This window comes from Camelus dromedarius, chromosome 1, assembly GCF_036321535.1.
Source record: "Camelus dromedarius isolate mCamDro1 chromosome 1, mCamDro1.pat, whole genome shotgun sequence".
NCBI lineage: Eukaryota > Metazoa > Chordata > Mammalia > Artiodactyla > Camelidae > Camelus > Camelus dromedarius.
Window position 1 is genome coordinate 39,273,854 of NC_087436.1, and position 25,153 is coordinate 39,299,006.

At 40.7% G+C, this 25,153-nt stretch overlaps 1 protein-coding gene across 2 annotated transcripts in view; it reads left to right on the forward strand.

The window, feature by feature from the left end:
* Positions 1–25,153, forward strand: part of SEC24D (SEC24 homolog D, COPII coat complex component) — a 113,702-nt gene that overhangs the window by 23,027 nt on the left and 65,522 nt on the right. For both annotated transcript variants that reach the window (XM_064477897.1, XM_010985522.3), the window contains exons 3-7: positions 5,008–5,137; positions 9,707–9,855; positions 11,075–11,350; positions 11,633–11,760; positions 23,919–24,030. In XM_064477897.1, coding sequence (XP_064333967.1) covers positions 5,008–5,137; positions 9,707–9,855; positions 11,075–11,350; positions 11,633–11,760; positions 23,919–24,030 — 795 coding nt within the window. The remainder of the gene's footprint in view (positions 1–5,007; positions 5,138–9,706; positions 9,856–11,074; positions 11,351–11,632; positions 11,761–23,918; positions 24,031–25,153) is intronic.

The following is a 25,153-nucleotide window of genomic DNA, read 5'->3' on the forward strand; positions in this document are numbered from 1 at the left end:
TTAGGGCATACATATCTCATTCTGACTTTCTTTTGCTTCAGACCTTCCTGGCGCCACCAGAAAGCCAATTCGTGCCTCTACGTGTACCCTCACGCTCCTCCTTCACTCAGCTCACGTGTGGTGCTTGCAGGGATTTCGGACCACTGTTCTTCCTCCAGCTTATTTATAAATCCTCTTCTTCGGTCTTCTCTAACACCCGTGCAGCCTCTCTCCCTTTTACCACACTGTATGTAATAAATGTTTCTGAGCAGAGAAGGCCCTCATTCAATGACTGAGTGAGTGACCAGCTGCTGCATTCATCAGCAAAACACACAGGTGTTTATTAAAATACCGTCTTCATTGGGTTCAGTCCTTTATGCTTTAATTGAAACCTCTTTCTCCTTATTCAATTCTCGGATGGATACCAGGCTATCAGACTCTCTAAATACACCTTCCTGTAAATTGTGATGTTTCTGTTTAATTATTTAAGGCTGTCGCTAAATTACCCTAGACTCTCTTTCTCTCTGTTGAATAACCTTAGATCTCTTACTCTTCAGTCATCATGTGCCTTCTTTTCTCACCTTTTGGTGACCCTTTTGTCAGTTTTTTTGTGACAGACACGAGCAACCTAGTTGTGGTTCCTTGAAGTAACTATTCTACCCTAGATCTGGCCCGTGCTAAGTCGTGTTTGTATTGCTTATGTACCGTATCACCGTTAGTGCCATGTACTAACATGTTTAACAGATCTACTGAGTGAGCAAAATGCTTGTAGCGCTACAACAGTGAATACAATGACGTATGTACATGTCTGGTAGGACGCACATTAAGTAAACTGACACCGACCATGCAGGGGAAGCACCGTCTTAAGAAAGTGGAGGGTGGGGTGGAAGCATATGGCAGGGGCGCCTAACCAAGACCTCCAGGTGGAGTGAATCTTCCTGGAAGGAAGGACCTGAAAGATGAGTGAGAGCTGGCCAGGGAGGCGGCTTGCTGGGGCTGGGAGGTGGCACTTCTGAGGACCTGCAGGAGGTTCAGTGTGGGTGAGGTGTAGAGTGTGAGCAGAGGGGTGCCCCCCCAAAGTGGAAAGTGAGGCAGCTTCAGATTTTATTTAGGCTGTATTCTACGGGAAGTAGGGTGCCCCTGAAGCATCGTAAACTGGGAAGGGTCACAAGCCCGTGTGTGTTTTTGAGTTCCATGCCACATAAGAAAGCGTGGAGAAGGAATCAGAGTGGGCACGCTGCTTTCTGGAGCAGGGGTTCTTATCCTCAGCACTGTTGACGTTTGGGGCTGGCTCTTTCTTTGTCGTGGGATCCTGTGCTGTGCCCTGTGGGTGCTGAGCAGCGTTCTTGGCCTCTACCCATTATTAGATACCAGTGCTCCCTCTCCTGCCCTGACCCCCGACCCCAAGTAGTCATGGCACTCAGAAGTCCTCGACGGGCCAGATGTCCCTTCAGGGGCTGCATCACCCTTGGTTGAGGACCACTGGTCTGAAAGCTGAGAGGCAAGGACTGTTGATGTTCTGGAACAAGGGGTAGGGGCTGAGGGGCTGGTGAGGCTTCTGTAGGTGCAGCACCAGGCACAGTGTCTCAGGAATGGTAGTCCTTACGGTTCTGCCCATATAATAGGGACTGTGTTTATTTTAAACTTCTTTTTTTTCACAAATGATTTTAATTTTGGTTTTAGTTTGTCAGATCCAGGGTTAAATCCAAGATATGCTTTTCTGTGGTGTTGCTTTGGTCAGGGTTCTTTTGCTGATAGCTGAAACCCATAGCGGGAAGGGATTTGTAAAAGGGTATCAGGAAGCTAAGAGAATGTTAGAGAGCCAGAGAACTAGGCTTGGGACCCTGCAGTCCACAGAGTGCACACCCCACACAGGACTGTTCCATCAGCAGCCACTGCCTTTCTACCCCAGAATCACCGTCTGTGCCCCTGGCCAGGGTCTCCCAAAGGTGTGTTGCTTTGCTGAAGTCAGAGCACATGGCAGCCTGGTTTCTCAGGGAGTCTAGGGAGTGGAGATTCCATCTTTCCAGGTCAGGGCCGTACAGAAAGGCAAGCCAGAAGGGAATTGGAATTGGCATTGAGTAAGCTAGTCTATAAAATCTGCCACTGTATTAAAGGCCAGTTTATGATTTAAGTATTTTTCTTTTGGCATAAGCATAGTTAGATCTTAATCATGATATGGTTTTCCTTTCCTATTAAGATTCTCACACTGCTCTATAAAAAGCCTGATTTCTCTTTATCTCTGATCACTTTTGAAAATGCCAGTTATGTGGCCAGGCGGAAACTATGACTTTGCAGATAACAATGATACTGACTTCCCTTTGCCATGAGAGTGGAGTCCAAAAGGCACCCAGGACTTTTCAGTCTGATCCCAACCAACCTGGGCAGCCTCTGCTCTGGCCACTTTCCCCGCCATCCGTTGACGCTGAACCCTTTGCAGTCCCCCGTCACTCCATATTCTCTCAGGTCTTTGTCAAGCTTCTGCCTGGAATTCCCTGTCCTGTCTCTCTACTAATGCAACTCATGCCTGTCCTCCAAGATTCAGCTCAAGCAGCCCTTCCTCTCTGAACTTTTCTTGATTCCCCAGGAAGCATTAGGTAGTCCTGCCTATTACAACGCTCAGCCCAGGGCGCTGTAATGTTTGATTACACAGTTGTCTCTTCTACAAAAGCTCTTCGTGCCTCAAAGGCACAGTGGATGTATGTTGAACAAGAATGGGTTTGAATCACTGCTATAGAGTTGATTTCCAAAAATAAAAGGGAGAGAACCTTTACTAAGATTGGTGTGTGACAGTTCTGCTTGAGTATATAAGAATATAAGAATTGAGTTTTGTTTTAGAAACAAGTTTTTTAAAACGTGCGTCTCACATACACATGAAAATACCAGGACATGAGTAACTCCGAAAACTGCTTTTTGATTCTCTGGATGTATATATGAGGGTTGCTGATGAAATTGCTCTTTACCTTCTTATTTAAAAAATGAGAATATCTTTGGTTTCTTGTAGTGCATGTATTTACTGCTTTAGCACTAGTGTTGTAGTTTTTCTACTATCGTCCAAAATAATGCTTTAAGAATGAAGATACAAGCTTGCCTATCATTGTGGTGTATAAGTCTTGTGAGAATATAATTCCTTGAAAAAAAGGAGAGCAAGGGATATGGCCAGGGAAGAGGGAACTAAAGTTTTTTGACCATTAAGTTTATCTGTCAGGCATTGTTCTGGATGCTCTTGTACCATTGCCTCATCTAATTCTCAAAACAGTCCTCAGATATCTATCTTGATTGTGAGGGTGGTTTCATAGGTGTATACATCTATCAAAATTCATCAAATCATACATCTGAAATATGTGTAGTTTACTGTATAGGAATTAGACCACAATAAAGATGTTTAAAAAAAAAAAAAAAGAACAGTCCTCAGAGGCAGGGGAAATTATTACCATGGAACAGTGTTAAAAGTCTAGGTTTCAAAAGATCAGAGTATCTTGTCAGGGTCACAGGTGTTAAATGGTAGGGGAGGAATTCAAACTCCAGTCTTTGTGACTGCAAGTCTCATATTTTTCTAACTTAGCTGGGTTTGGGGTTTAAACTCTATATAAAAATAAGAATCATATTTGTTGTTTCTGTTCTTGGTATATGGAAAATGGCTAAAAGAAGCGCGACTGTAAAGTCGTTACGACATTTTTCTTAAGCTTGAGGAATCCTGTGTTAAGAAACCTTTGTGAAAGTTTCAATAATATTATTCATGAATGCTGCCTCTTCACTGGTTATATTTCATCCTAGATTACCCAAGCATCTGAAAGCATGCTCTCCAGAGTATTATGACGACAATATAAGAAACTCTTCCTGGGCGACTGCAAGGTCGTCCAGTCACTTCCCTTGCTGTCCAAGGGAACAAACTTTCTTGAGGAAGATAAAAGGAGAAAAGAGATGTTGAGTGTGAAATACTGTCATGAGGTCAAATAGAGGCGTGCACAGAGGGCAGCCAGGAGGTCACTGATGATGGCATCAGAGAGGAGGGTAGAGTCAAAAGTAAATTGAATGGCCTGGAGCAAAGACAAGCCGGATGGAAATAGAAAAGAGCAAGTAGAAGAAATGTACTTTTTCTTTTCTTGTCTTTTTTTCCTTCGAAAAGGCTGAAAGGGCTGTTGCAAGTAGTCTAGTCTAAGCCTTTCCTTATGTAGTGAGGGGAAACTGAGATCCCCAAAGATAAACTTCTTGTCCAGCACCATGCATCCACTGGTGAGTGGCCAGATGGGGCATTGAACCGCTCTAACCCAAGCTCAGTAATTTTCCCCCCATGCCACAATTCGCCTGGAAGAAAAGAGAAAAATGTCTGAGAATAGTTCTAAAGAAAAACTTTAAAGATCTCAATTGGAGAAGAACTACTTATAAATTAAAACACGGTCTCTGCCAGGAGCATCTCTTAATCGTATGTGATCCCGTATTTGCATGAGTGAGTGTGATGACTTGAGTTGTTTATCACCCAACTCTTTGGAATCCTGGAACAATTACTAACTCTGAAGCTGTGCTCTGGATTTGTTGGAGAAACAGATGCTACTCTCCGTTTGCTTTCATCATGCTGTAACTCAAATGCATTTTCAGAGGTTTTTTTTTTCCCCCATGGTTAGAGTTAGGATGCTCTATGATGACTCATCCTGTTTTCTTCCCCAGATTTATATTCTGATATCCAACTGGCACTTTACATTGTGTATTCTAGTACTGTTAGTGTGATAGTGTGTCCCATCAAGTTACCTCTACCAAATGCAAAGTTTTATTTCTTCTGTTTTAGTTTATGTTTAATGTTAAAATGATTTCTTTATTTTCCTCTTTCCCATCACTGTGATGGTCAGATAATGATGCCAGAGCCTGGCATTGGGAAGTCTGTGATGATTAAAGCAAGTGAGAAGAACTTGTTCCAGCCTGTTTCTTCCTCTCTTCCTCATTCTAATTTGTATTTTTAACCTAATATCTTTGCATCCTCTGTCTCTTCACACTTTCATACTCTTCTAAACTCATGCCCATCCCTTGCAGGTGTGATGAAGCCAGCAGGGCCTATGGGGGCTGCTGCCCCCGGGGGGATGTTGTCTCAGGGCCATCCACCTCCGGGACCTCATCAATTTGGCCAGAATGGAGCTCATGCCCAAGGTCATCCTCCTCAAAGGTAAGACAGATGCCAACTCTCATTTTTATTTTACATGTGAGGTAATTTTAGTAAAATTACCTCACATGTCCTTCTAAACTTGCACGTTTATTTATTGAAAATTTGACCTCTTGATACTACCCACATCCTCGAAAGCATCTACTGGAAAACTGCCCTAGGAAACCAAGCATTTAAAAAAGTTAGGAGGGAAAAAATCCAATACTAGTACATATTTTAAAAAATATGAAAATTTACTTGTGTCAATACCACACATTTTAGTTTTGGGTTACATGTAGTCATCTTATTGTAGCGTTTGTGTTAATCTCCAATTCCTTCAATGCCTATGGCTTGTGTTCCCCAATGAAATTTTAAAACACCTGGTCTGTTGAATCCTTTGTAGGATGGAGCTCAGTGCCAGTAGGTGTGATAAATATCTTTTAAAAAATTTAATCAGATTAGGGCTAGTGGTAAAGACTGTGGATTTGATGTGGATGCCAGTGAGGGACTCTTGAAAGGAAGCTGATAGTAAAAACAACACAGGAAAGAAATCTTTTGTTTGTGTTTATACGTTAAAGAAGGGAAAAGTTGGAGACAGGCCTGGAGAAGCCAAGGGATGAGATGTGGGAGATGCTGGGAGCCCTGCAACCCCTCAGGACCGTCCCCTGGAAAGGGAGCCCGCATCACACCTGCCCTGCTGGAAAGCTGGTTATTGTTTGTCCTGCGAGGCGCTGCTGCTGAGAATCCAGTGCCAAGCTGTAGAAAAGTGTTTACACTGAAATTTCTCCAAGGATTACCCAGAGACTTTGTTTCCCAGGTTGTCCGGCTGCACAGTTGGGGTGGATGGGGGTTGGGGGGAGTAACCCCTCTGAAGGACTCTGGACCCTGCTGATGGTGAGGCCATTTAGTTACCCTTTCAAGGAGCCTACAGTCCCTCATATTGGGAAAACTCCCGCTGGAATGTCTCTTATCATCAAGTTCATTCTCTTACAGGGCATTTGTGAGATTGATGTTTCCTGGCTCTTGTTTGTTGTGATAACATTTGCCATTGAAATGGTAGCTCTGAGATGCAGAGTGAAGGTTAATGCAGGGAGCGGTGGATGAGTGAGCCCGAGTAGTTTGGTTTACATGGGACTGTGGTTTGAACAGGGAGCACAAGGTCAAAAAGCCGTACTTGGGACCTGCCTCCCCGGGCCCTAGTCTCAGGAGCATGGTGGTGGGGCTCGAGGGGAGAGCAGAAAGAGTGAGCCAAGATGCTGCCACCCCTGGTTCAAGCTGTTAGCTCACAGAGTAATGTTGGTGACATTCCTGGGCCTCTCAACCTCAGTGTCCTCACTGGTAAAATGAGGAGGTAGAATTCTCAGTCCAGAGGATAGGGAGATGATCTGGAGAAGTATATTGTTGTGAATTGCCAAGCAGGTCAGATTTTTTTTTTTTTTTGAGGAAATGCAAAAATCGAACACCTGCTTTGAAGTTAGAAAAGATTTGGTTCACTGGTGTGAGCCTAGATTAGATTCGTCTTTTTGGCTGTTTCCATTTGTTTTGCATGAATTAATTGTTTAGGTGTAAGTAAAGCCGAGACTTTGCCATCAGACAGATCTTAGCTGTGTGGTTGGGAGCTCAGCACAGCATCCACACGGTGCCAGGTAGACACTCTAGGGTTGGGTCTTGTTGATACTCTTGGCTCAGTCAGTTCCTGGCTGGACGAGTTACTCTGCCTCTGTGCGCCTTGGTTCCCTCATCACAATTATAACAATAATGGTGGGGTTGTGAGGATTTGATCATTAATGCATACAAGGAACCTTGCACAGTGCACAGTGTCCATGAGAGACTCAATGTGTGTTGAGTGGAACACCATTTCCACTGGATATGGAAAGTCTACTGTCTGTAGCTTGCCCTTCGTACTAGCTCAGTGTTAGCACCCATGACAGCTCAATTTAGGAATTTGCTTTCATTGTGATTCCCAGGGAAGCACTGACAGATTTTGCCCCATCTCCTCCACTTCCTCTACTATTCATTTGCTTTAATTGGAACTGTGGATCAAAGGTTGCGAATGGGGTTAAAAAATGGTAAAGGCTAGTATTCAGGCCAAGCCTTCATGGTGACCCTGCTGCCTGCCCTCATGAGACCTGTGTCTGTGTATACAGTTCGGTGCCAGGCCAAAGGGTGCAGTGACTGTGCAGGTGAATCACACCAGTGATGACAGGTTGTCAGAGAGCAGAGACCACATACGACCTTTCTAAGGTGGTCACAGCACATCATGGAGTCCTTGTACTTAGAGGACCCAGGGTAGAAATCTCTTAAAATTTTACCATTATCTAAACTGCCGAATAAAACAAGATCAATTCAGAGTCTTCACGTTGATTTCAATTTTAAAATGGATAATTTTTGTTTTTAAATATTTGCGATTTCAGAGGTAATGTTTCATAAAATTTAAAAAGGCATACCGAGTCATTTGTCTTTTTGATCTTGGCTGAGGCAGAATAAATGTGGTAAACTTGTAAGTGGTACTGAAGTTATCTACAAAGGGTTACTGCTGGAAGGATTTAATCTATGAAATGAAATCAATAACCGACAACTCCATTTTTTAATTATGAGGGGAAGAGCCAGTTAGTCAATTGTAATTGTTCTGTTTTGACTAAGACGTGGCAAACTGGGAGAAGCGAGGGTGGGAAGGAGGCTCATCTTCCCAAACTGAAGCTATTATGGGGTGAATCTATATTGGCTGCAATGGAAAAGGAGGAAGCAAGAAAAATAAGAGAAATACATAACTGCTTCTCTTTTTTTGTGTGTGTGGGAAGCAATGATATAATTTGGCAGAGTTTTTGTTTTTTCTATTCTATGGGCCGAGAATTTAAAGTCTAGATTTTGTATCAATCAAATCTTGAAGAAATTGGCACCTCATCTCCACATTCTAATAAACTTCATCATCTAGCTCACTTCTTGAGTAGTTCGTTGCAAACTTGAAAATGTAAAGTGTTTGAGGTTGAGCAGGCTACAGACAACTGAGTCAATTCTCCAGAGGTTTAGGGTTAAATTTAAGGCTAAATTTTCATGTTCTATTAATTCTCTGGTTGTCATTATTGACTATTTTTGAAACTTCCTTCTTCTGACACTCAATGAAATGGTAAATTAAAAGATATATTCGAATGTTTCTCAGCCCAGAAACACGTTAAATGAAGTAATCAATGAGAGCTATTTAAATCTATATGATTTTAAATTCTAACCACATTATGTTTACAATAGGGAAAGGATGGCTCCATTCCCTGTGTTCATTTTTATGACTGAAAGCTAAGAGCTCCAGGAATTACATGGCTTGCCTGTGCTCACACACTGGGTCTTCAGGCTAGGGGTCAGGGGACCTGGATTCTCACCTGAGCTCTGACACCTACATGTTGGGTGGCCTTGGATAAACTAATTTAGCAAAGTAATGAAAGTGAAAAATATTAAATCACTTTATATGTTTAATATGTTCTGTTAATTTCTTTTTCCTTATATATGTCAGTTTAAAATTTTTTTATTAAAAATTATTTAACAAAATTTACTCTTTTAATACTATTTTATTTTTATTTTTAAGTTGATAATATTGCTTTTAAAGTCCAAATCTGTTTAAGACTTAGATTGATCAGAAAAAAAGTTGTGAATTTCTGACACCTAACTCCTAGGATGTATATCAAGCAATGAATGATAAGTCAGTACTTACGGGTCAGAAAGTAATAACTAATTGTTGTACATGGTTTCATTCTATATTTTAAATCTTTAACCTTTTGTTAAGTTAAATACTTGAGGATGCTTGTCATAAGTTCTATTTGAAACATTTTTTACTCTACCTGTACTATCTCTGTAAAAAATGATTCACAGATTTTCGGTTTTAAAAATATTATTGACATTTGTGAAATATCTCTGAACATGTTTTGAGGAATTTTTTCCCCAAACGATTGAATAACACTGCCCCTTCCCCCTATTAACTGCTGGTTAACCCAAACCCTAACCATACCTCACACTGCATCCCCTAATATATTCTTATGGAGTATGCAGGGTCTGCCTGTGTGAGGTGTTTCAGATGTCTATCTCCCATGAATAAGTTTTAAGAAAAGGACAAGAAACATCATTTCTTGAAAAAAAGAAATGATTTCTTCTTATGAAGCAGTGGCTTTACAAAAACATGTCTTTAAGAAAGTTCTTGAAATCCCTTCTAAGTGATCACAAAGATACAACCACAAAGCATTTTCGTTTTCTTGATTTCTGTCCTGTTGACCGTGAGCCCTCATATAGATAAAACTGTGATGGGCTCAGCTTCCCAAGATGATTTCCAAAGCTTGTTCTGAGTTTACATCCGAAATTTTGGGGGTGGGGTGGGGGGGGCAGCGGCTAGGTATCTTGACATGTTTAGCACATGAGCATATATATGGGATGATGCTACATGATTCATTCTGAGCTCACATTGAGGTTATTTAAAGATATAGCGTATACTATCAGTCATTTTCCTAGTGCCGCCTAGATTCGCTGATTTAATTTTACAAGTTATTGACATTTGTTGTATGTCATTTGCATGTGAGACCGTATGCTATCAACGCCCTTTTTCTCTCTCAGATTTCCTGGCCCTCCACCTGTCAGCAGTGCGGCCCCCTCCTATGCACCACACTCGCCCTCTACACAGTCGTCTTATTCAAGTCCGGTGTCCACTTCATCCGTCGCCCAGCTGGGCAGTCAGCTCAGCAGTATGCACATCAACAGCTATGGTAACAGTTTCATTATCGGTGCTCACTGACTGCCTTGTCTCATGAATATTTTTAGTGAGAAAGGCTTTCTTCAGTTTCAAAATAGACGTACCTCTGGCATACCATACTGAAGCAGGTTTTTGGACATTTTCATCTAAATCATATGTATTCTGTATGGCAAGCATTATTTTTTTCCAAATCATGCTGCCATATATTTCAGGATAACTGCAGGACCCTCAGAATACCTTAGACCAATAAAAAACAGAAAATACTGACTTCACAAATAAACAGTCCAACAGTGAAATTACTTTAAGAAGTATGAGGATAGTTTTAACGCTGTGTTTATTATGAAGCCCCCAAGTCAAAAATATAATCCTCATTGTTTCACAGAGCATTTTAATTCTGTATTTAGATCTTGGGGAGAATGGAAGCTCACATGTCATGAGGCAGAAGAGAGAATAATAGGAGAGTAAACAGTACTGAGATTTACATCAATAAAAATGCTTTATATTTAAGGAGTCATAGAAATCGCCCCTGTAATAACAACGTAGTCAGCCATTTATCTTGATGAAGGATGTTTCCGTTACTTAAAATTAGTTTCTTAAAAGTATCCATAAAAACTCCTTAGAGTATTTCTTTTTTCTAATTTCAAAATGGATAAGTGTCCAAAGCAACAGCTCAATTTCACATAATCAGAGAAAGGAACAGGTAGTCTGGTTTTACAACGATTTGCAGTATGATTGGATAGAGTGTTAGTGGCCCATCCCTTCTCCTTGGTTATGTCTACCTAGTTCCAAAATCCTTTTGATCAAATCTGCACAGGCTGCAGATAACTTACTGAATGTATAAATGACCTGAATGAATAATGCTTGTTATGCAAAAAAAATTTTTCTTCTGTATGATTTTCTATATTTTGTAGCAGATACAGTTCCTTAATTAATGTCATGTATCATGTGAAGTGAATGCAACTGAATTAAAATTTATCTTACTAATTTTCTCACTATAATTATAAATGTTGCTTTTACATTTTTTAAATTCTCCACTTGTGTAAAATACCTCAAATAGCATTTGTGTCACTTTCTAAACGATGATTTCATCTTGTAGGGGAAAAAAAGAGTGATTTGTGAAGGTGCCTTCTTGCTTTATTAAGGAAAACAAGTGTCCCTGTTGTCTACTTGGTAGAAGTTAAAGAGCTGAGAAATGTGGCATTCAGGTGGGCTGGCTTTCTTTTTTTGCCTAGGTTCGGGCATGGCTCCCTCTGGCCAACGTCCCCCTGGCCCTCCATCAGCACCATCATTCCAGGGTCCTCCCCGACCTCTGCAGCCGTCCATTGTGCAGCCTGGATCTCAGGTTCTCCCACCACCACCCACTGCACTCAATGGCCCTGGTGTCTCACCTTTGCCTCCGTCGGCACCCAGACAAGACGGGCTCCCTGGGCCTGCTCCTCTGAATGCCCAATACCAGCCCCCGGCTCTTCCAGGACAGACCCTGGGCCCTGGATATCCTCCGCAGCCAGGTAAGATGGGCCGAGCTCAGAAGAATGCCTTTTGTGTTACCTTAATTGGAAATCAGCTTTGTTCCTATGTTACTAGACCACTGTCACTTGCTATTTTTGAATAGTGTGGCAAGTGCAGCAAATGCAAAAAAAAGGGGAACCGTAGGTATTCACACTTAACTCCTTGCCTTATTTAAGATGAAAAATGCAACATGCTTGACTGAACAGCATAATAATGTCAGTGAGTGCAACATCTGGGATTTGGGGTTATAGTCATTTCTTTGTAAAATTTTTTCCGAGCAGCCAACTCTGGCCCCCAGATGGGAGGTGCGCCGCTCTCCTACCCAGGAGGCTTCCCTGGAGGTCCTGCACAGATGGCAGGTCCACCGCAGCCCCAGAAGAAGCTGGAGCCTGCCGTGGTCCCCAGCCCAGTAAGTGCTCTTCTTACTCCCACAGTCTCCCTCACAAAGGACCATTCTTCATTCATTGTTCTCAGACACTCTTCAGTTTGTGAGCATTTATCCTGTCCTTTATTGTCAAAGCACAATACCCATCACATAGATAAGGCTTGCTTCCTTCTGGGTATGTATGGGGGTGGGGAGGGTGGGATATGGCATACCAGCGGCTCCATGAGAGAGACAGCCTATGTAGATTTTTTGGTATCATATAAGCTTGGCAGTATCTATTGATGTTTATATTCACACATATTGTCAGTATTTATTGATATTTAATGAATAATCAGTAAGAGTATATTCTATATAGAAATGCTATTTTAAATAACTAAAGGACCCTTTTCAGGATCCCCATAGGAAAGAAAGTACAAAGTATTTTACATGTTAAAAAAAGTGTTTTAAATAAAATTAGAGCTGTAATTTAATTCTGCACCCAAGTGATTTTCTTTGAAGGATTACTCTTGAGTTACTGTATCAGTCATCTTTTATTAGGTTAGTCTGCATAACAGATGATCCCCAACTTTGCTTGCAACCACAAAGATTTACTTATCCCGTAGGTTACATGTGGGCTGCAGTAGGTGCAGTTTGGTTTTAAGTTCTGCTCCATGTGCCCTGATCACTCTAGAATCCAAGGTGAAAGCACCCCTGCTGGGGACATGTATTCTCATAACAGAGGGAAAAAAGGAGGAAAACTGGTCAAAAGGTGTAATAGCTCTTAAAGCTTTCAATCAGATGTGGCACGTGTCACAACAACTCACGCCCTTGGCCAGAGCAAGTCGTTTAACAGAGCCCGATGTCAGTGGGGCAAGGATGAAAACTCTTCCCTCAGGAGAAACTGCAAGTCTTATGGCATTGAGCAGGGATGTGAAGTCCTTTGGAATTAAATTGTCTACAGGAAACTTTCATTTCTGATGTGGTTCTATAAACATGAGTCGAAAAATTTAGAAAGAGACTAAAGAGCACGAAGAGCTACCTTATTACTTAACTTTTGCGTGTAACAAGCCACGACCAAACTCAGTAGCTTACAATCACTGTTTATCAATGCACATGAGTCAGTAGGTCCTCCGGGCAGTTCTGCTAATCTGGGCCAGGCTCAGCTGATTTTGGCTGGGCTTGCTCTGTGCTTCTGGGGTCAGCTAGAGGCCTGGCTGGAGCCTGAATGGTCTAAGATGGTGTAAGAGTTTTCTGTAGTTGCTGTAACCGGGTACCACAAACTGGGTGGCTTAAAAAGACAGAAATTCATTTTCTTCCAGTTCTGGAGGCCACAGGTCTGAAATCAACATGTTGGCAGGGCTGTCCTCCCTCCAAAGACTCTCTGGGAGAATCCATCCCTTATGTCTCCCAGTGTTTGGTGGATTCAGGCATTCCTTGGCTTGTGGCCCCATGACTTCAATCTCTGACTCTGTTGTCATATCACCTCCTCCTCTTCTCTGTATCTTTTCCTTTGAGTATCCATCTCAAAACTCCGTGTTCCTCTACATAATATTTCATTTGATTTCACTAAGGGCCCACCGTGATAATCTAGGATAAGCCCCTTCTCTTGCGATCCTTAATTTAATCAATTCTTTTGCCATATGAAGTGACAGTCACAGGTTTCAGGGATTAGGATACAGACATATCTTTTAGGGGTTACCATTCAGCCCACTATAAATGGTGTCATTCATGCATCTGGTATTTGGTACCCATCTGTTCGCTGGGGATGACTGAGTCCTGTCACTGAGCAGGACATCCTGGGTTTGTTCCCTTGGCAGTGCCAGAGATCCAAGAGGGAAGGTAGGAATACGTAAGGCCTTTGGGGGCCTTGGCTTGGAACTGACACATTTCCTCATCTGCGACATTCTCTTAGCCAAAGCAAGTCACAAGACCACCTCAGAGTCAAGAGGTAGAAAAATAGACCCTGCCTCTTGATGGGGTGAGCTGCAAAGTCCTTAAAAAGAGCACCGGTACAGGGACAGGTGGAGGATTTTGGCTATTTTTGTAATCTCCCACTTATTCTATATTTGAGTATAAGCTTGAAGATTTGTGATAAAGTGTCTGATGCTGTGTTAGAAATTAAATTTTAGTAACTCTTAGTGCCCTTTTGATGATCATATTACCAGCCATTACTTTTCTAGTTTAATATTTATTATTTGATTATTCCAGTTGGAGAAGTCTCATGTATTTACATGATTTACGTTTTGTCTTCTTGTTTCTCTGCGTATGTATAACATCTGCAGACTGTTTGCCACTGCCACTTAGTTCTCTGAAGTTTTTAGCTCCTGGTTCATTGTTAATCTCTCCAGTACTGTTTCTGTTACAATTATTGGCAATTTTTCTGTCCATCTGTAGAGCTTTCCATTTCCCTGGCCTCTCACTTCTCAGTCTTCTTTTCTTCCAATGTGCTTTTCATCTACCCTACTTCAGTTACCCAGGGTCCTACCATAGGTCCTGTCATTAGCAATCACTGTGCACCTTCCAAGTCTCAGGTGAAAGCATCCACTCCTCCAACCATCCTGCCTCCTGTCTTTTCAGCTCATTCTCTTTAGGACTCAAAACTCCAATAATAATCCACCCCTCAGGATTTACCACCTACCCCCCTTTCTTGACTCATGTCACCTTATCTTCTCACTTCTCTCATGCTGCTTAGATTAGTGATCCATGATTATAAATGTGTCCCTTGCATCTTCTACCCTCAACTCCTTTGCCCCCTCCCTCCACTGAATTCACCTAAAAAATTCCCGTTTGTTGTTAAACCATCTCTCCACCTATTCCATCACAGATGCTGAGGCAACTTGAGAAAGATGCCCACCGTACTTTCTGGTCTTTTTCAATTCACAACCGTTAAACTGAAGTGAGCCTTTAGTTGTGTGTTTATGAAACCTGGCTGCACAAAAGAATAACTGGGCTGGAGCATTTAAAATGACTGATGCTTTGCTCCCAGCCTCCCAAATTCTGATTTAATTGGCCTGGGCACTGGGATTTTTCACAGTTCCTCTGTTAACTCTAATGTATAGCAAGTTCAGAGACTATCACCCAACTCAACTGACCCTCCCATTTTCCTGGATGACTATCATTTCTTCTCTCTTGAAAACCCTAACACTACCTTCCCCTATTCTGACTCTTTAATGATAACCTTGCTTCTTATTCCACCGAGAAAATAGAAGCAATCCAAAGAGAACCTCTGCACGCTCCATGGAAGGAGATTGTATCTGTGCCCATTTCTTCCCCTTCCTCCTGTTACTGGGGGTAAGCTTGTCCGTACTCCTAACTATGCCATCATCTCCACTTATGCCCTAGATCACATCCCTTATGGCCTGTCAAGAACAGCCCTCCAGAAAACATCCCCTGTATCAGTTAGAGTTCTCAAAAAAAAAAAAAAGAACCCCAAAAACAAAACCAGTGAGATATGTGTCCATGTATGGAAAGAAATTTATTTTAAAGAATTGGTTTACTCAGTTTTTGGAGACTGGCAAGTCCAGAATCTACTGGGCTGACCAGCATGCTGGAGACATGGGGAAGAGCTGATGCTGCAGCTCCAGTCTGAAGGCATCTGGAGGCAGAATTCCCTCTTCCTCCGGGAACTCAGTCTTTTAAGACCTTCAACAGATTGGATGAGGCCCACCCACATTATGGAGGGTTCTCTGCTTCACTCAAAGCCTACTGATTAAATGTTAATCACATTTTTCTTCAAAATTGAAATATAGCTGATTTACAAAGTTGTGTTAGTTGTGTTGTGTTAGTTTCTGATTACAGCATAGTGATTCAGTTGTACATATATATATTCTTTTTCATTATAGGCTATTACAAGGTATTGAATAGAGTTCCCTGTGCTATACAGTAGGACCTTGTTGTTTATTCTGTACATAGTAGTTTGTATCTGCTGATCCCAAACTTTCAGTTTATCCCTTTCCCTCCTTTTCCCCTTTGGTAACCGTAAGTTTGTTTTCTATGTCTGTGAGCCTGTTTCTGTTTCATGAATAGGTTCATCTGTGTCATTTTTTTTAGATTCCACATATAAATGATATCATACGCTGTTTCTGTTTTTCTCTGTCTGATTTACTTCATTTAGTATGATGATGTCTATCTAGGTCCATCCACGTTGCAGCACATGGCATATTTCATTCTTTTTTATAGCTGAATAGTATTCCATTGTATATATGCCACATCTTCTTTATCCATTCATCTGTTGATGGACATTTAGGTTGCTTCCATGTCTTGGCTGTTGTAAATAGTGCTACTGTGAATATTGGGGTGAATATATCTTTTTGAATTAGAATTTTCTCTGGATATATGCTTAGGGTGGGATTGCTGGGTCATATGGTAAGTCTATTTTTAGTTTTTTAAGGAATCACCATACTTTTCTCCATAGTGATCACACCAAATTACATTCCTACCAACAGTGTAGCAGATTTTCCTCTTCTCCACACCCTCTCCAGCAAAATGTTGATCATTTTAAAAAACACCTTCAAAGCAAGATCTAGAGTGGCATTTGAAACTGGGTACCACGGCCTAGCCAAGTTGACACATAAAATTAACCATCACATCGCTTCTCTCCTGTGTTATCTTTACTTATTTGAAGATGAACTTCATTTTTTCCCTGTCTAGATCATTATTATCAGAATATAAACATTCTGTACCACCTCTCATTGTTAATAAAAGAAGCCTCCTTTGTCCCTTCCCAGTATCTAGCCAGTTTCCTCCTCATTTTGTGTCTCTCTTCTACAGCAAGAAACCTCCAGAAGACTTGCCTTTACCCACTGTCTTTGGTTCATTTCCTCCTATTCCCTCCTGAACCTGCTCCAGTTTAGATCTCAGCCCCACCCATACTGTGCTTGTCCAGGTCTCTGGTGACCTCCCACTTCCAAATCTTATGGCAAATTCTCAGATCTCTTCTGTCCTGACCTGTCAGCAAGAGATATGACACATCTGCTCATTCCATCCTCCTTGAAACACCTTTTCAGTGGGATTACGGTGTCCCCAACACATACACAGTGTGCACTCATATTTTTGTTAAATGAATATTAAGAACCAAAGCAGTTAACAGTGTATCATGTCATTCATCCAAGGCCTTTAAAATACACATGTACAAATCAGTCCAATGTTATTTTATCTTAAAAGTAATAGCAACACCACTCACTCATTTACAGCTCTTTTTACTTCACTGGTGATCTTTCTTGTCTCCTTAGTTGGTTTCACCTTATCTCTCTGACCTCCTAGTGTTAAAAGTGTCCAAAAGTCTTTGGACCCATTAATTTAGAGTACTCTAAATGAATCCATTCTCGTGGCTTTAAATAGGAATGCAGATTTTCCTGGTCCAGACCTTGTCCCTGAAGTCCAGATTCCAGCCCCAATTATTCTGGTTCATCTGGTCAAAAAACTGGGAGTCATCCTTGATCCTCTCTTTCTTGCACATCTCACATTTAGTCCTTCGGCTAATTCTACTGCTTCTGCCTTTGGTGCTCATCCTGGTCCAAGCCTCTACCATCTATCCACCTGGATTATCATAAGAGCCTCTTAATTGGTCTTTCTGCTCTTCCAGTCTGTGATCCATTCAGATGCTAAGTCAGATCGTGTCCCGGCTCATAACACCCCCACAACAATCCTAGTTAAAAACCGCAGTTTTTACCATAGCTTGCGAGACCCTACGTTATTTGCCAACCCTGACATCTCCCACCCCTGCCACACACATGCACACACACACACACACCCCCTTCTGACCTGGTCTCTTACCACTGTTCTCTGTCACTTTGCTTCAGTCACACCAGCTCCTTGTTACTCCTCAGACACACCAAGCATACTTCTGCCTCTAGGCCTTTGCACTTGCTGTTCCCTCTGCCTGGATTCTCTTCCCCTACATACAACAGGGCGTGGCTCACTCCTGCATTTCCTTCACGTCCTTATTGCTCGTCCTCAATCCCCCTGTGCCCCCTGTCCACGTCACTTTATAACCACAGGACTTATTACCTGACAAAGGAGCTATCTTACCTGTACGTGTGTTTATGGCCTGTCTTCCATCCTAGAACAGATGGAAGCTCCAGGGGATCCAGGATTTGGTTTTGTTCAGTATTGTGTCCCTAAAACAGAGAACAAGGAATACCACATCATATGCACTCACATATTTGTTGAATGAATGTTAACCGCAAAAGCAGTAAGCAAGTAAATGATGTGATTTATTCAAGCCCCTTAAAATACACATATACAAATCAGTCCAATATCATATTTATCTTAAAAGTAATAAAATAGCAATGCCATATGGAGCTTGTTTATGTTCCTATTACCAAAGTAGGATGCTTTTGCTAACTAAATTAATTCTTCCTTCTGGAAAGAAAGATGTAAAATCATGTGTACTGAACTCCTGTTGCATGCCAGGCCTGAGCTGAGTGCTCACTGCAGCCTTTTTGGATGGTGGTCTTATCCACATTTTGAAAGTGTGGAACCTGGCATCACATCAGATCTCTTCCTCATTCTCTGCATCTGCAGGGAGATTCTTCAGAGGTGAAGCTCCTCCTACTCCCCTTTCTCTCACCATACCACCACGCCAGTGTGCAAATAACTCTACTTTAAGCAGCCCGCCTTAGCTGTGCACACGCACCTTACTATCTTGTTTCTCCCTTTTCCTTCTTGTTCATTTATCTCAAGACAATCAGTTTGTTTTTTTCTCTTTCCTGATTCTATTTTATGAAACCAGAATACTTGATTCATAGCAGATAAGTGTGAAAGTAATTTTAGTGGTACATTTTCTGAAGGAAAAAGAAATCTATATGATTTGAAGTAGCTTTGGCATTAGCAAGAGTCACTGTCATCAAATAGAAACCCTTTAAGAACTGAGGCACAGGCAAAATCTCTGTTGATATTTCTGTGTGTTATTTTATCACTAAGCTGTTTTCCGAGAACATGTATTCGAGGTTTAAAAAAAAAAAGTCTATTTTTAGGAATTACTAGAACTGTGAGGTTTCTTACTCTCTTTGTAGTATTCTAGCCAAGATGTTGATTAATTTGGAAATGTAATTACCACCAAGGACATTGTTTCTTGGGAGGCAGTGCTTTGTAAGTTGCAAATGGCTACTTTAAAATAAATTTTCTGGAAATAGAGTCTATTTGAAGACTGAACGCTAACTGTGTTAAATATATAGATTATTATGACTTTTACGTTGCTGTTACATTGAACACTTCATTGATTGAAATGATGACAATAAATATTGATAATATGAAAACTACTCCAGTTAACCTTGTGGTTTAAATATAGAATGTAACTACAGTGTTTTGATTTTTTTGTTTGCTTCTTGTCTTTGGCCATGGTAACTTTTTAGTCTAGTTTTTATCTTATAGTAGTTGTGTTTGGAGCATACTCTATATCCTTAATTTATAAGAATTCAAATCAAGTGATTTTTCTGTATCTATTGAAATGATCATGTTATTGTGTCTTTTCTTTTGTTGATGTAGTATATCACATAGATTGATTTGCATATGTTGAACCATCCTTGCAACTGTGGAATGAATCCAACTTGATCATGGTATATAATTCTTTTTATGTATTGTTGGATTTGGTTTGCTAATGTTTTGTTGAGAATTTTTGCATCTGTATTCATTAAAGATATTGGCCTATAATTTTCTCTTTTCTTTTTGTTATGTCTTTGGTTTTGGTTTCAGAGTGATGGTGGCTTCACAGAATGACTTTGGGAGTGTTCTTGTCTATTCAGTGTTTTGGAATAGTTTGAGAAGGATAGGTATCAGTGTTTTGTGTGTGTGGTAGAATTCCACAGTGAAGCCATCCAGTACTGGACTTTTGTGTGCAGGGAGTTTTTTTAAATTACAGTTTCCATTTCACATCTAGTGATCAATCTCTTCAAATTATCTATTGCTTATTGACTCAGTTTTGGCAGGCTGTATGTTTTTGGAATCTTATCCATTTCTTTTAGATTGTCTAATTTGTTGGCATATAACTGTTCACAGTAATCTCTTAGAGGTTATTATTATTATTGTTTGTATTTCTTTGGTGTTAGTTGTAATTTCTTCTCTTTCATTTCTCATTTTCTTTATTTGGGTGCTTTCTGTTCTTCCTGGTGAGTCTGGCCAGAGGTTTGTCAATTTTGTTTATCCTTTCAAAAAACCACTTCATGGTTTTTTTTTCCATCTATTTTTTTAATTTCTATTTTATTTATTTCCTCAATGATACTTATTCTTTCCTTCCTTCTGCTGACTTTGGGTTTTGTTTGTTCTTCTAATTCTCTTGGTATGTTAGATTGTTTAGTATTTTTCTTGTTTTTTGAGAAAGACCTGTAATGGAATGAGCTTCCCTCTTAGAAATGCTTTTCCTACATCCCATAAATTTTGTAAGGTTGTGTTTTCATTGGCATTTGTCTTAAGGTGTTTTCTGATTTCCTCTTTGATTTCATTGTTGACCTGTTGGCTTTTTAGTAGCATATTGCTTAGTCTTCATGTAATCATTTTTTCCTCTCATTTTTCTTTTTGTAGTAGATTTCTATTTTCATATTATTGTGCTCTGAAAAGATGCTTAAAATAATTTCTGTCCTCTTAAATTTGTTAAGGCTTGTTTTATGTCCTAGTATGTTGTCTATCCTAGAGGATGTTCCGTGTGTACTTGAATGTGTATTCTGATTTTTTGGATGTAGTGTCCTGTAGATATCAATTAAGTCCAACTGTTCTATTGTGTCATTTAGGATCTCTATTGCCTTAGTGATTTTCTGCCTGGAAGATCTGTCCATTGATGTCAGTGTGATAATAAAGTCTCCTAGTATTATTGTATTCCCATTGATGTATTCCTTTTTTGTCTGTTAGTATTTGTTTTGTGTATTTAGGTGCTCCTATACTGAGTGTATATATGTTAACTGGTATAGTATCCTCTTCTTGTGTTGATCCCTATATCGTTATACAGTATCTTTCTTTGTTTTTCTTTATGGGCTTTGTTTTAAAATCTGTCTTGTCTGACATGGGTATTGCTACCCCTGTTTTCTTATTGTTTCCATTTGATTGAAATATCTTTTTCTCTCCTCACTTTCAATCTGTATGTGTCTTTTGCCCTAAAGAGGGTCTCTTGTAGGCATCCTGTTTGTTTATTTAATCTGCCACTCTATCTTTTGATTGGAACATTTAGTCCATTGACATTTAAAGTAATTATTGTAAGTATGTAAGTATTAAAGTAAGTGTATATTTATTGCCATTTTAAACCTTATTTTCCAATTGATTTTGTAGTTGTTCTTTGTTCCTTTCTTCTTTTTGTTTTTGCTTTTGTGGTTTGATGGGGTTTTTTTTGTTTTGTTTTGTTTTCTGGGGGGTTTTTTTGTATTATGCTTGAGTTCCTTTCCTTTTTTTTTTTTTTCTTAGTTTAAGTACAGTCAGTTACAGTGCGTCAATTTCTTGTGTACAACACAATGTCCCAGTCATGCATACACATACATACATTCATTTTCATATTCTTTTTCATTAAAGGTTATTACAAGATATTGAACATAGTTCCCTGTGCTACACAGAAAAAAACTTGTTTTTTCTTTTCCTTTTGGTTTTTGTAATCTACTGTATATTTTTGATTTGTGGTTATCATGTTTTTCGAGTATGTTAACCCATAACCTTATCTACTTCCTTTAGACTGATATCCATGTAAGTTCAAACACATTCTAAAAGATCTACATTTTTTACTCCTTTCCCCCACATTTTGTGATTTTGGTATCTTATTTTACATCTTCATATTTATTCTTTTGCTGTTCATTTTGTTTATAATTGCTTTTACTGAAAAATTTTGATTGTTTTTAAAATTTATATACCGGCAGTTGAGCTAATTTTGGTTAGTTTCTCTTTACAGTTTCTAGTTCTTTGTTACAGTATTCTGCATTTCTAGTGATAATTTTTCTTAATTCCTTTAACATTTTTATTACCTCCTTTTTGAATGCTAGGTCTGGTAGACTGGAGAGGTGTGTTTTATTGTTTGTTCTTTCAGGGGATTTTTCTTGTTCCTTTAATTGTGAGTAGTTCCTCTTTTTCATTTTACTTAAATTTCTCTGACTATGAGTTTAGGAGAAACACCTATTTACTGTGGTCTTGAAGGGCTGTTTTTATATGGGAGCATCCCTGTGTAGACTGTGTGAGTCCAGTATTTTTGGTGCAAGGGCTGTTTTTGGTATGGATGCCTGCCACATCTTTCCTCAGAGTGTGCTGGTTGTTGTCCCCTCAATAGGGTGTGTGTTTGGTGCTATGGTGACCAGAGCCTTCAATGGTTGTTGTGTGGGGCCTCCTCTTTGCTCTGTGGCTATCAGGGCAGGGTCTGCTCCCTAGTTGTTGGAGTAGAAGCCCCCAGATCTGGTTCTGAGCTGCAGAGTAAGGACGGCAGGACTGGAGCACTCCCACTGGAAAAGGAGCTACTGCGTATTCTTCCCCAGAAGCTTTCTGCCAGGGATGTACAATTCTGTGACGCTGACTGCCACCTGGTGTGCTCGCCCACAGAGGCTGCTGCTGCTGGTACTGCCACCCTGACTAGCCCTCACTGTGAGAGTGCTGATAATCAGCTGGGATGTCAGCCCCATGTCTGATGTGTGCATGCTTCCAAAGCCCGCTGCCACCAGAGCTGCACCCCGCCTTGAGCATGCTGACAGTGGGGCCCCTATGGCAGACCTGCGCTCCATCCTCATGTGCCAACAATGGCAGCCTAGAGCACACTCCAGTCCCCTTGGGCTATCTCTGTGCAGCCAAACCAAATCCCCTCCCTGGGCCTGTCTGCTGAAGTCAGAGTTTCAGTGCCCAGCCACTTTGCATACCAGCAGGTGTGTGTCTTGGGCTGGGAAGTGTGGGACATGGCAGCTGTCAGAGTCAGTCCCTCTCTACCCTGCCCACCAGCAAACCAGCACCTGCACACTCCTCCCGAGTGAGGTACAGGCCTCTCCAACTCCCTGACTGTCCCAGCAGACCTCCCAGCAGGTGCAGGAGGTCCCCAGGGCGAGGGAACCTTTCCTCTTTCATAGCTCCTTCCCAGGGGCACACCGTCTGTCCTGATTCCTCCTCCTTTTTATTTTTTCCTTTCATACTATGCAGTTATGTGGGGATCTTTCTTGGTTGTATAAGAGATCTGCCAGCTCACAGTTGCTATTCTGTGAAAATTGTTCCACATGTAGGTGTATTTTTGATGTATTTGTGGGAGGAGGTGAGCTCTGTGTCCTTCTACTCCTCCATCTTTCTCTCCTGTCGTGTTAATAGTTGTGTTAGGACTGTAAAAACTGCATATACTCCAGTGCTGCATATTCCAGTGTGGGCACTCATCTCATTTCTCCCTTTTCCCCTCTTCTTTTTATCTCTTCTTCTTCTTCTTCTTCTTCTTTTTTTTTTTCTTTTTTTTTTTTTTTTGTCCCATCGTCTGTTGTCTCTTTTATGAAGAAGGAAGTCAGGGCAGGGAGAAGATAGAGAGGAAGAGGAAGATCCTCTTATTACTAGAATTTCTTCTTGGCTCCACACAACTAGATTTTGCTCATTATTTTCATCCCTAGATAGTTACAACAGAAAGACAATATTTTAGCTCTATATTCTTCATTAATAACTGTTTTAGTAGAAAAATATGTTTCCAAACTAAAGGACAAAACTTAGGGGCTTTTGTTTCTTCTGATTTTTATACAATAGGCAAAAACTGCAAACGTGATATTGTGTGTTTCTTATGTCTCAAGGAACAGGGGTGTGGCGGGTGAAACTTGAAAGGCAAACTGAAGATCAAGAGGGATTTGAGGGGAAAAGTTAAGGCTTCTTTTCGTAATCATTTCTTCTGAATTTAATTATTTTTAGACTTTAAGTGTTTGAACTGTAAAAAAAAAAGTATTTTCTTTGAAAAAGTTATTTTCAATTTCTTTCCCTACAAGAATCTTTTTCTAAAAAATTCTTACCTATGATCGCAAGAAACAAATTGAATAAAAATCAAGTTCTCTGGAAGATCAGGGTCAGAGCTCAGGTTATTACAGAATAGAACTTGGAAGCTACTCATCTAAAATTGTGAAAGTAAACAAAAGTGGAACTGAAGACATGATAGGTTCTCAATGAGAATTTGATCTGAAATGAATCGAAAGGATTTAGAAAATGCCGTTTTGTGTATGTATGACTATTGAGAGGGGAATGTTGGGAAGTCTTAACTTATTTTAACTTGCTCTTGATATCTTATTTATCAGATCCAAGTGATCGAGAATGACAGAGCCACCAGAGGGGGACAAGTTTATGCCACCAACACCAGAGGCCAGATCCCTCCCCTCGTCACTACAGATTGTGTGATACAAGACCAAGGTATTTCTTTTCAGTTATGTTTTTGATAGAGGTCTTAGTATTTCTCACTATTTTTTTAAGCAAAAATACTGACAGTCTTCAGTAATGCTGTCTCTGGTGGGCAGCCCTGTATAACTGGTAACAGAAACTAATTTGCTATCAGTCAGTCAAGCATGGAGAAGGTACTGTCAACTGAGCTCTGTTCTCTGCCTGTAGAGGTCTAGAGTTTCTGGTGAGATACAGCACAATATAGCAGTTTAAGAAAATTTAAATTTTAATGTATGGGTTAAAATTTGTTTGTGCCCCACTTTGGTTTACTTTATTTAGTACAGCGGACACCTGGCAGGGCGGCATGAGCAGAGCAGTAGGGGATTGCATACTTGAGTCCGCAGACCTGGTTCTAGCCCCAGTGATGTTTTCCAGCAGGTCCTTTAACATTTGGGGTTCTGTGTTCCCACTTTTGAACTGGATGGGGAAAGGCTGAGCTTTGTCTCTACTGAATCTGTCCCACATCTGCTATCAGTTTTATACATCTGTCAAGCCTTGTTTGATCTTTCTGAGAATATATTATTCTGTTGTTGATGGCAAGTTAAAATACAGCCTGATGAAATGTGATGTCTCAGATTCTGAGTATACCATTTTAATGGGTCGTAACTCAGTTCCAGAAATATGACATTGGCATACAAACGAGTGTATCATCATCTCACAGCTGTCAAGCCAGCCAGTTTCCAGCTGGGCTCCCTTCTCTTTAGTCCATCCACTGTGCTGCCTTCAGCACTGTCCTTAGAGAGCAGGTAGCGCAGTGAGGCAAAAAGAGCTCTGACTGGGAGCCTTGCACATCTGCACCCACATCCAGACTCCCCTCTTACTGTCCTGAGCTTTGCTCATCCCACCTCCCTGAACCCCAGTGTCACCCTCTGTGAGATGTCAGGATTAAGACCTCCCCTGCAGGGCCAGTGTGAAGAATAGAGGTGACTCTGTGTGTGTGTGTGTGTGTGTGTGTACGCACACGTGTAAATATGCTTATATGTATGTAGGGTGCTAGACCTGTACAAGTGATGTAAACTACAGATGATGTTACTGTTACAGATATTAGTATTAAAACATAATTTATCACTTCATTTCCTATTCTAAAAATGATTTC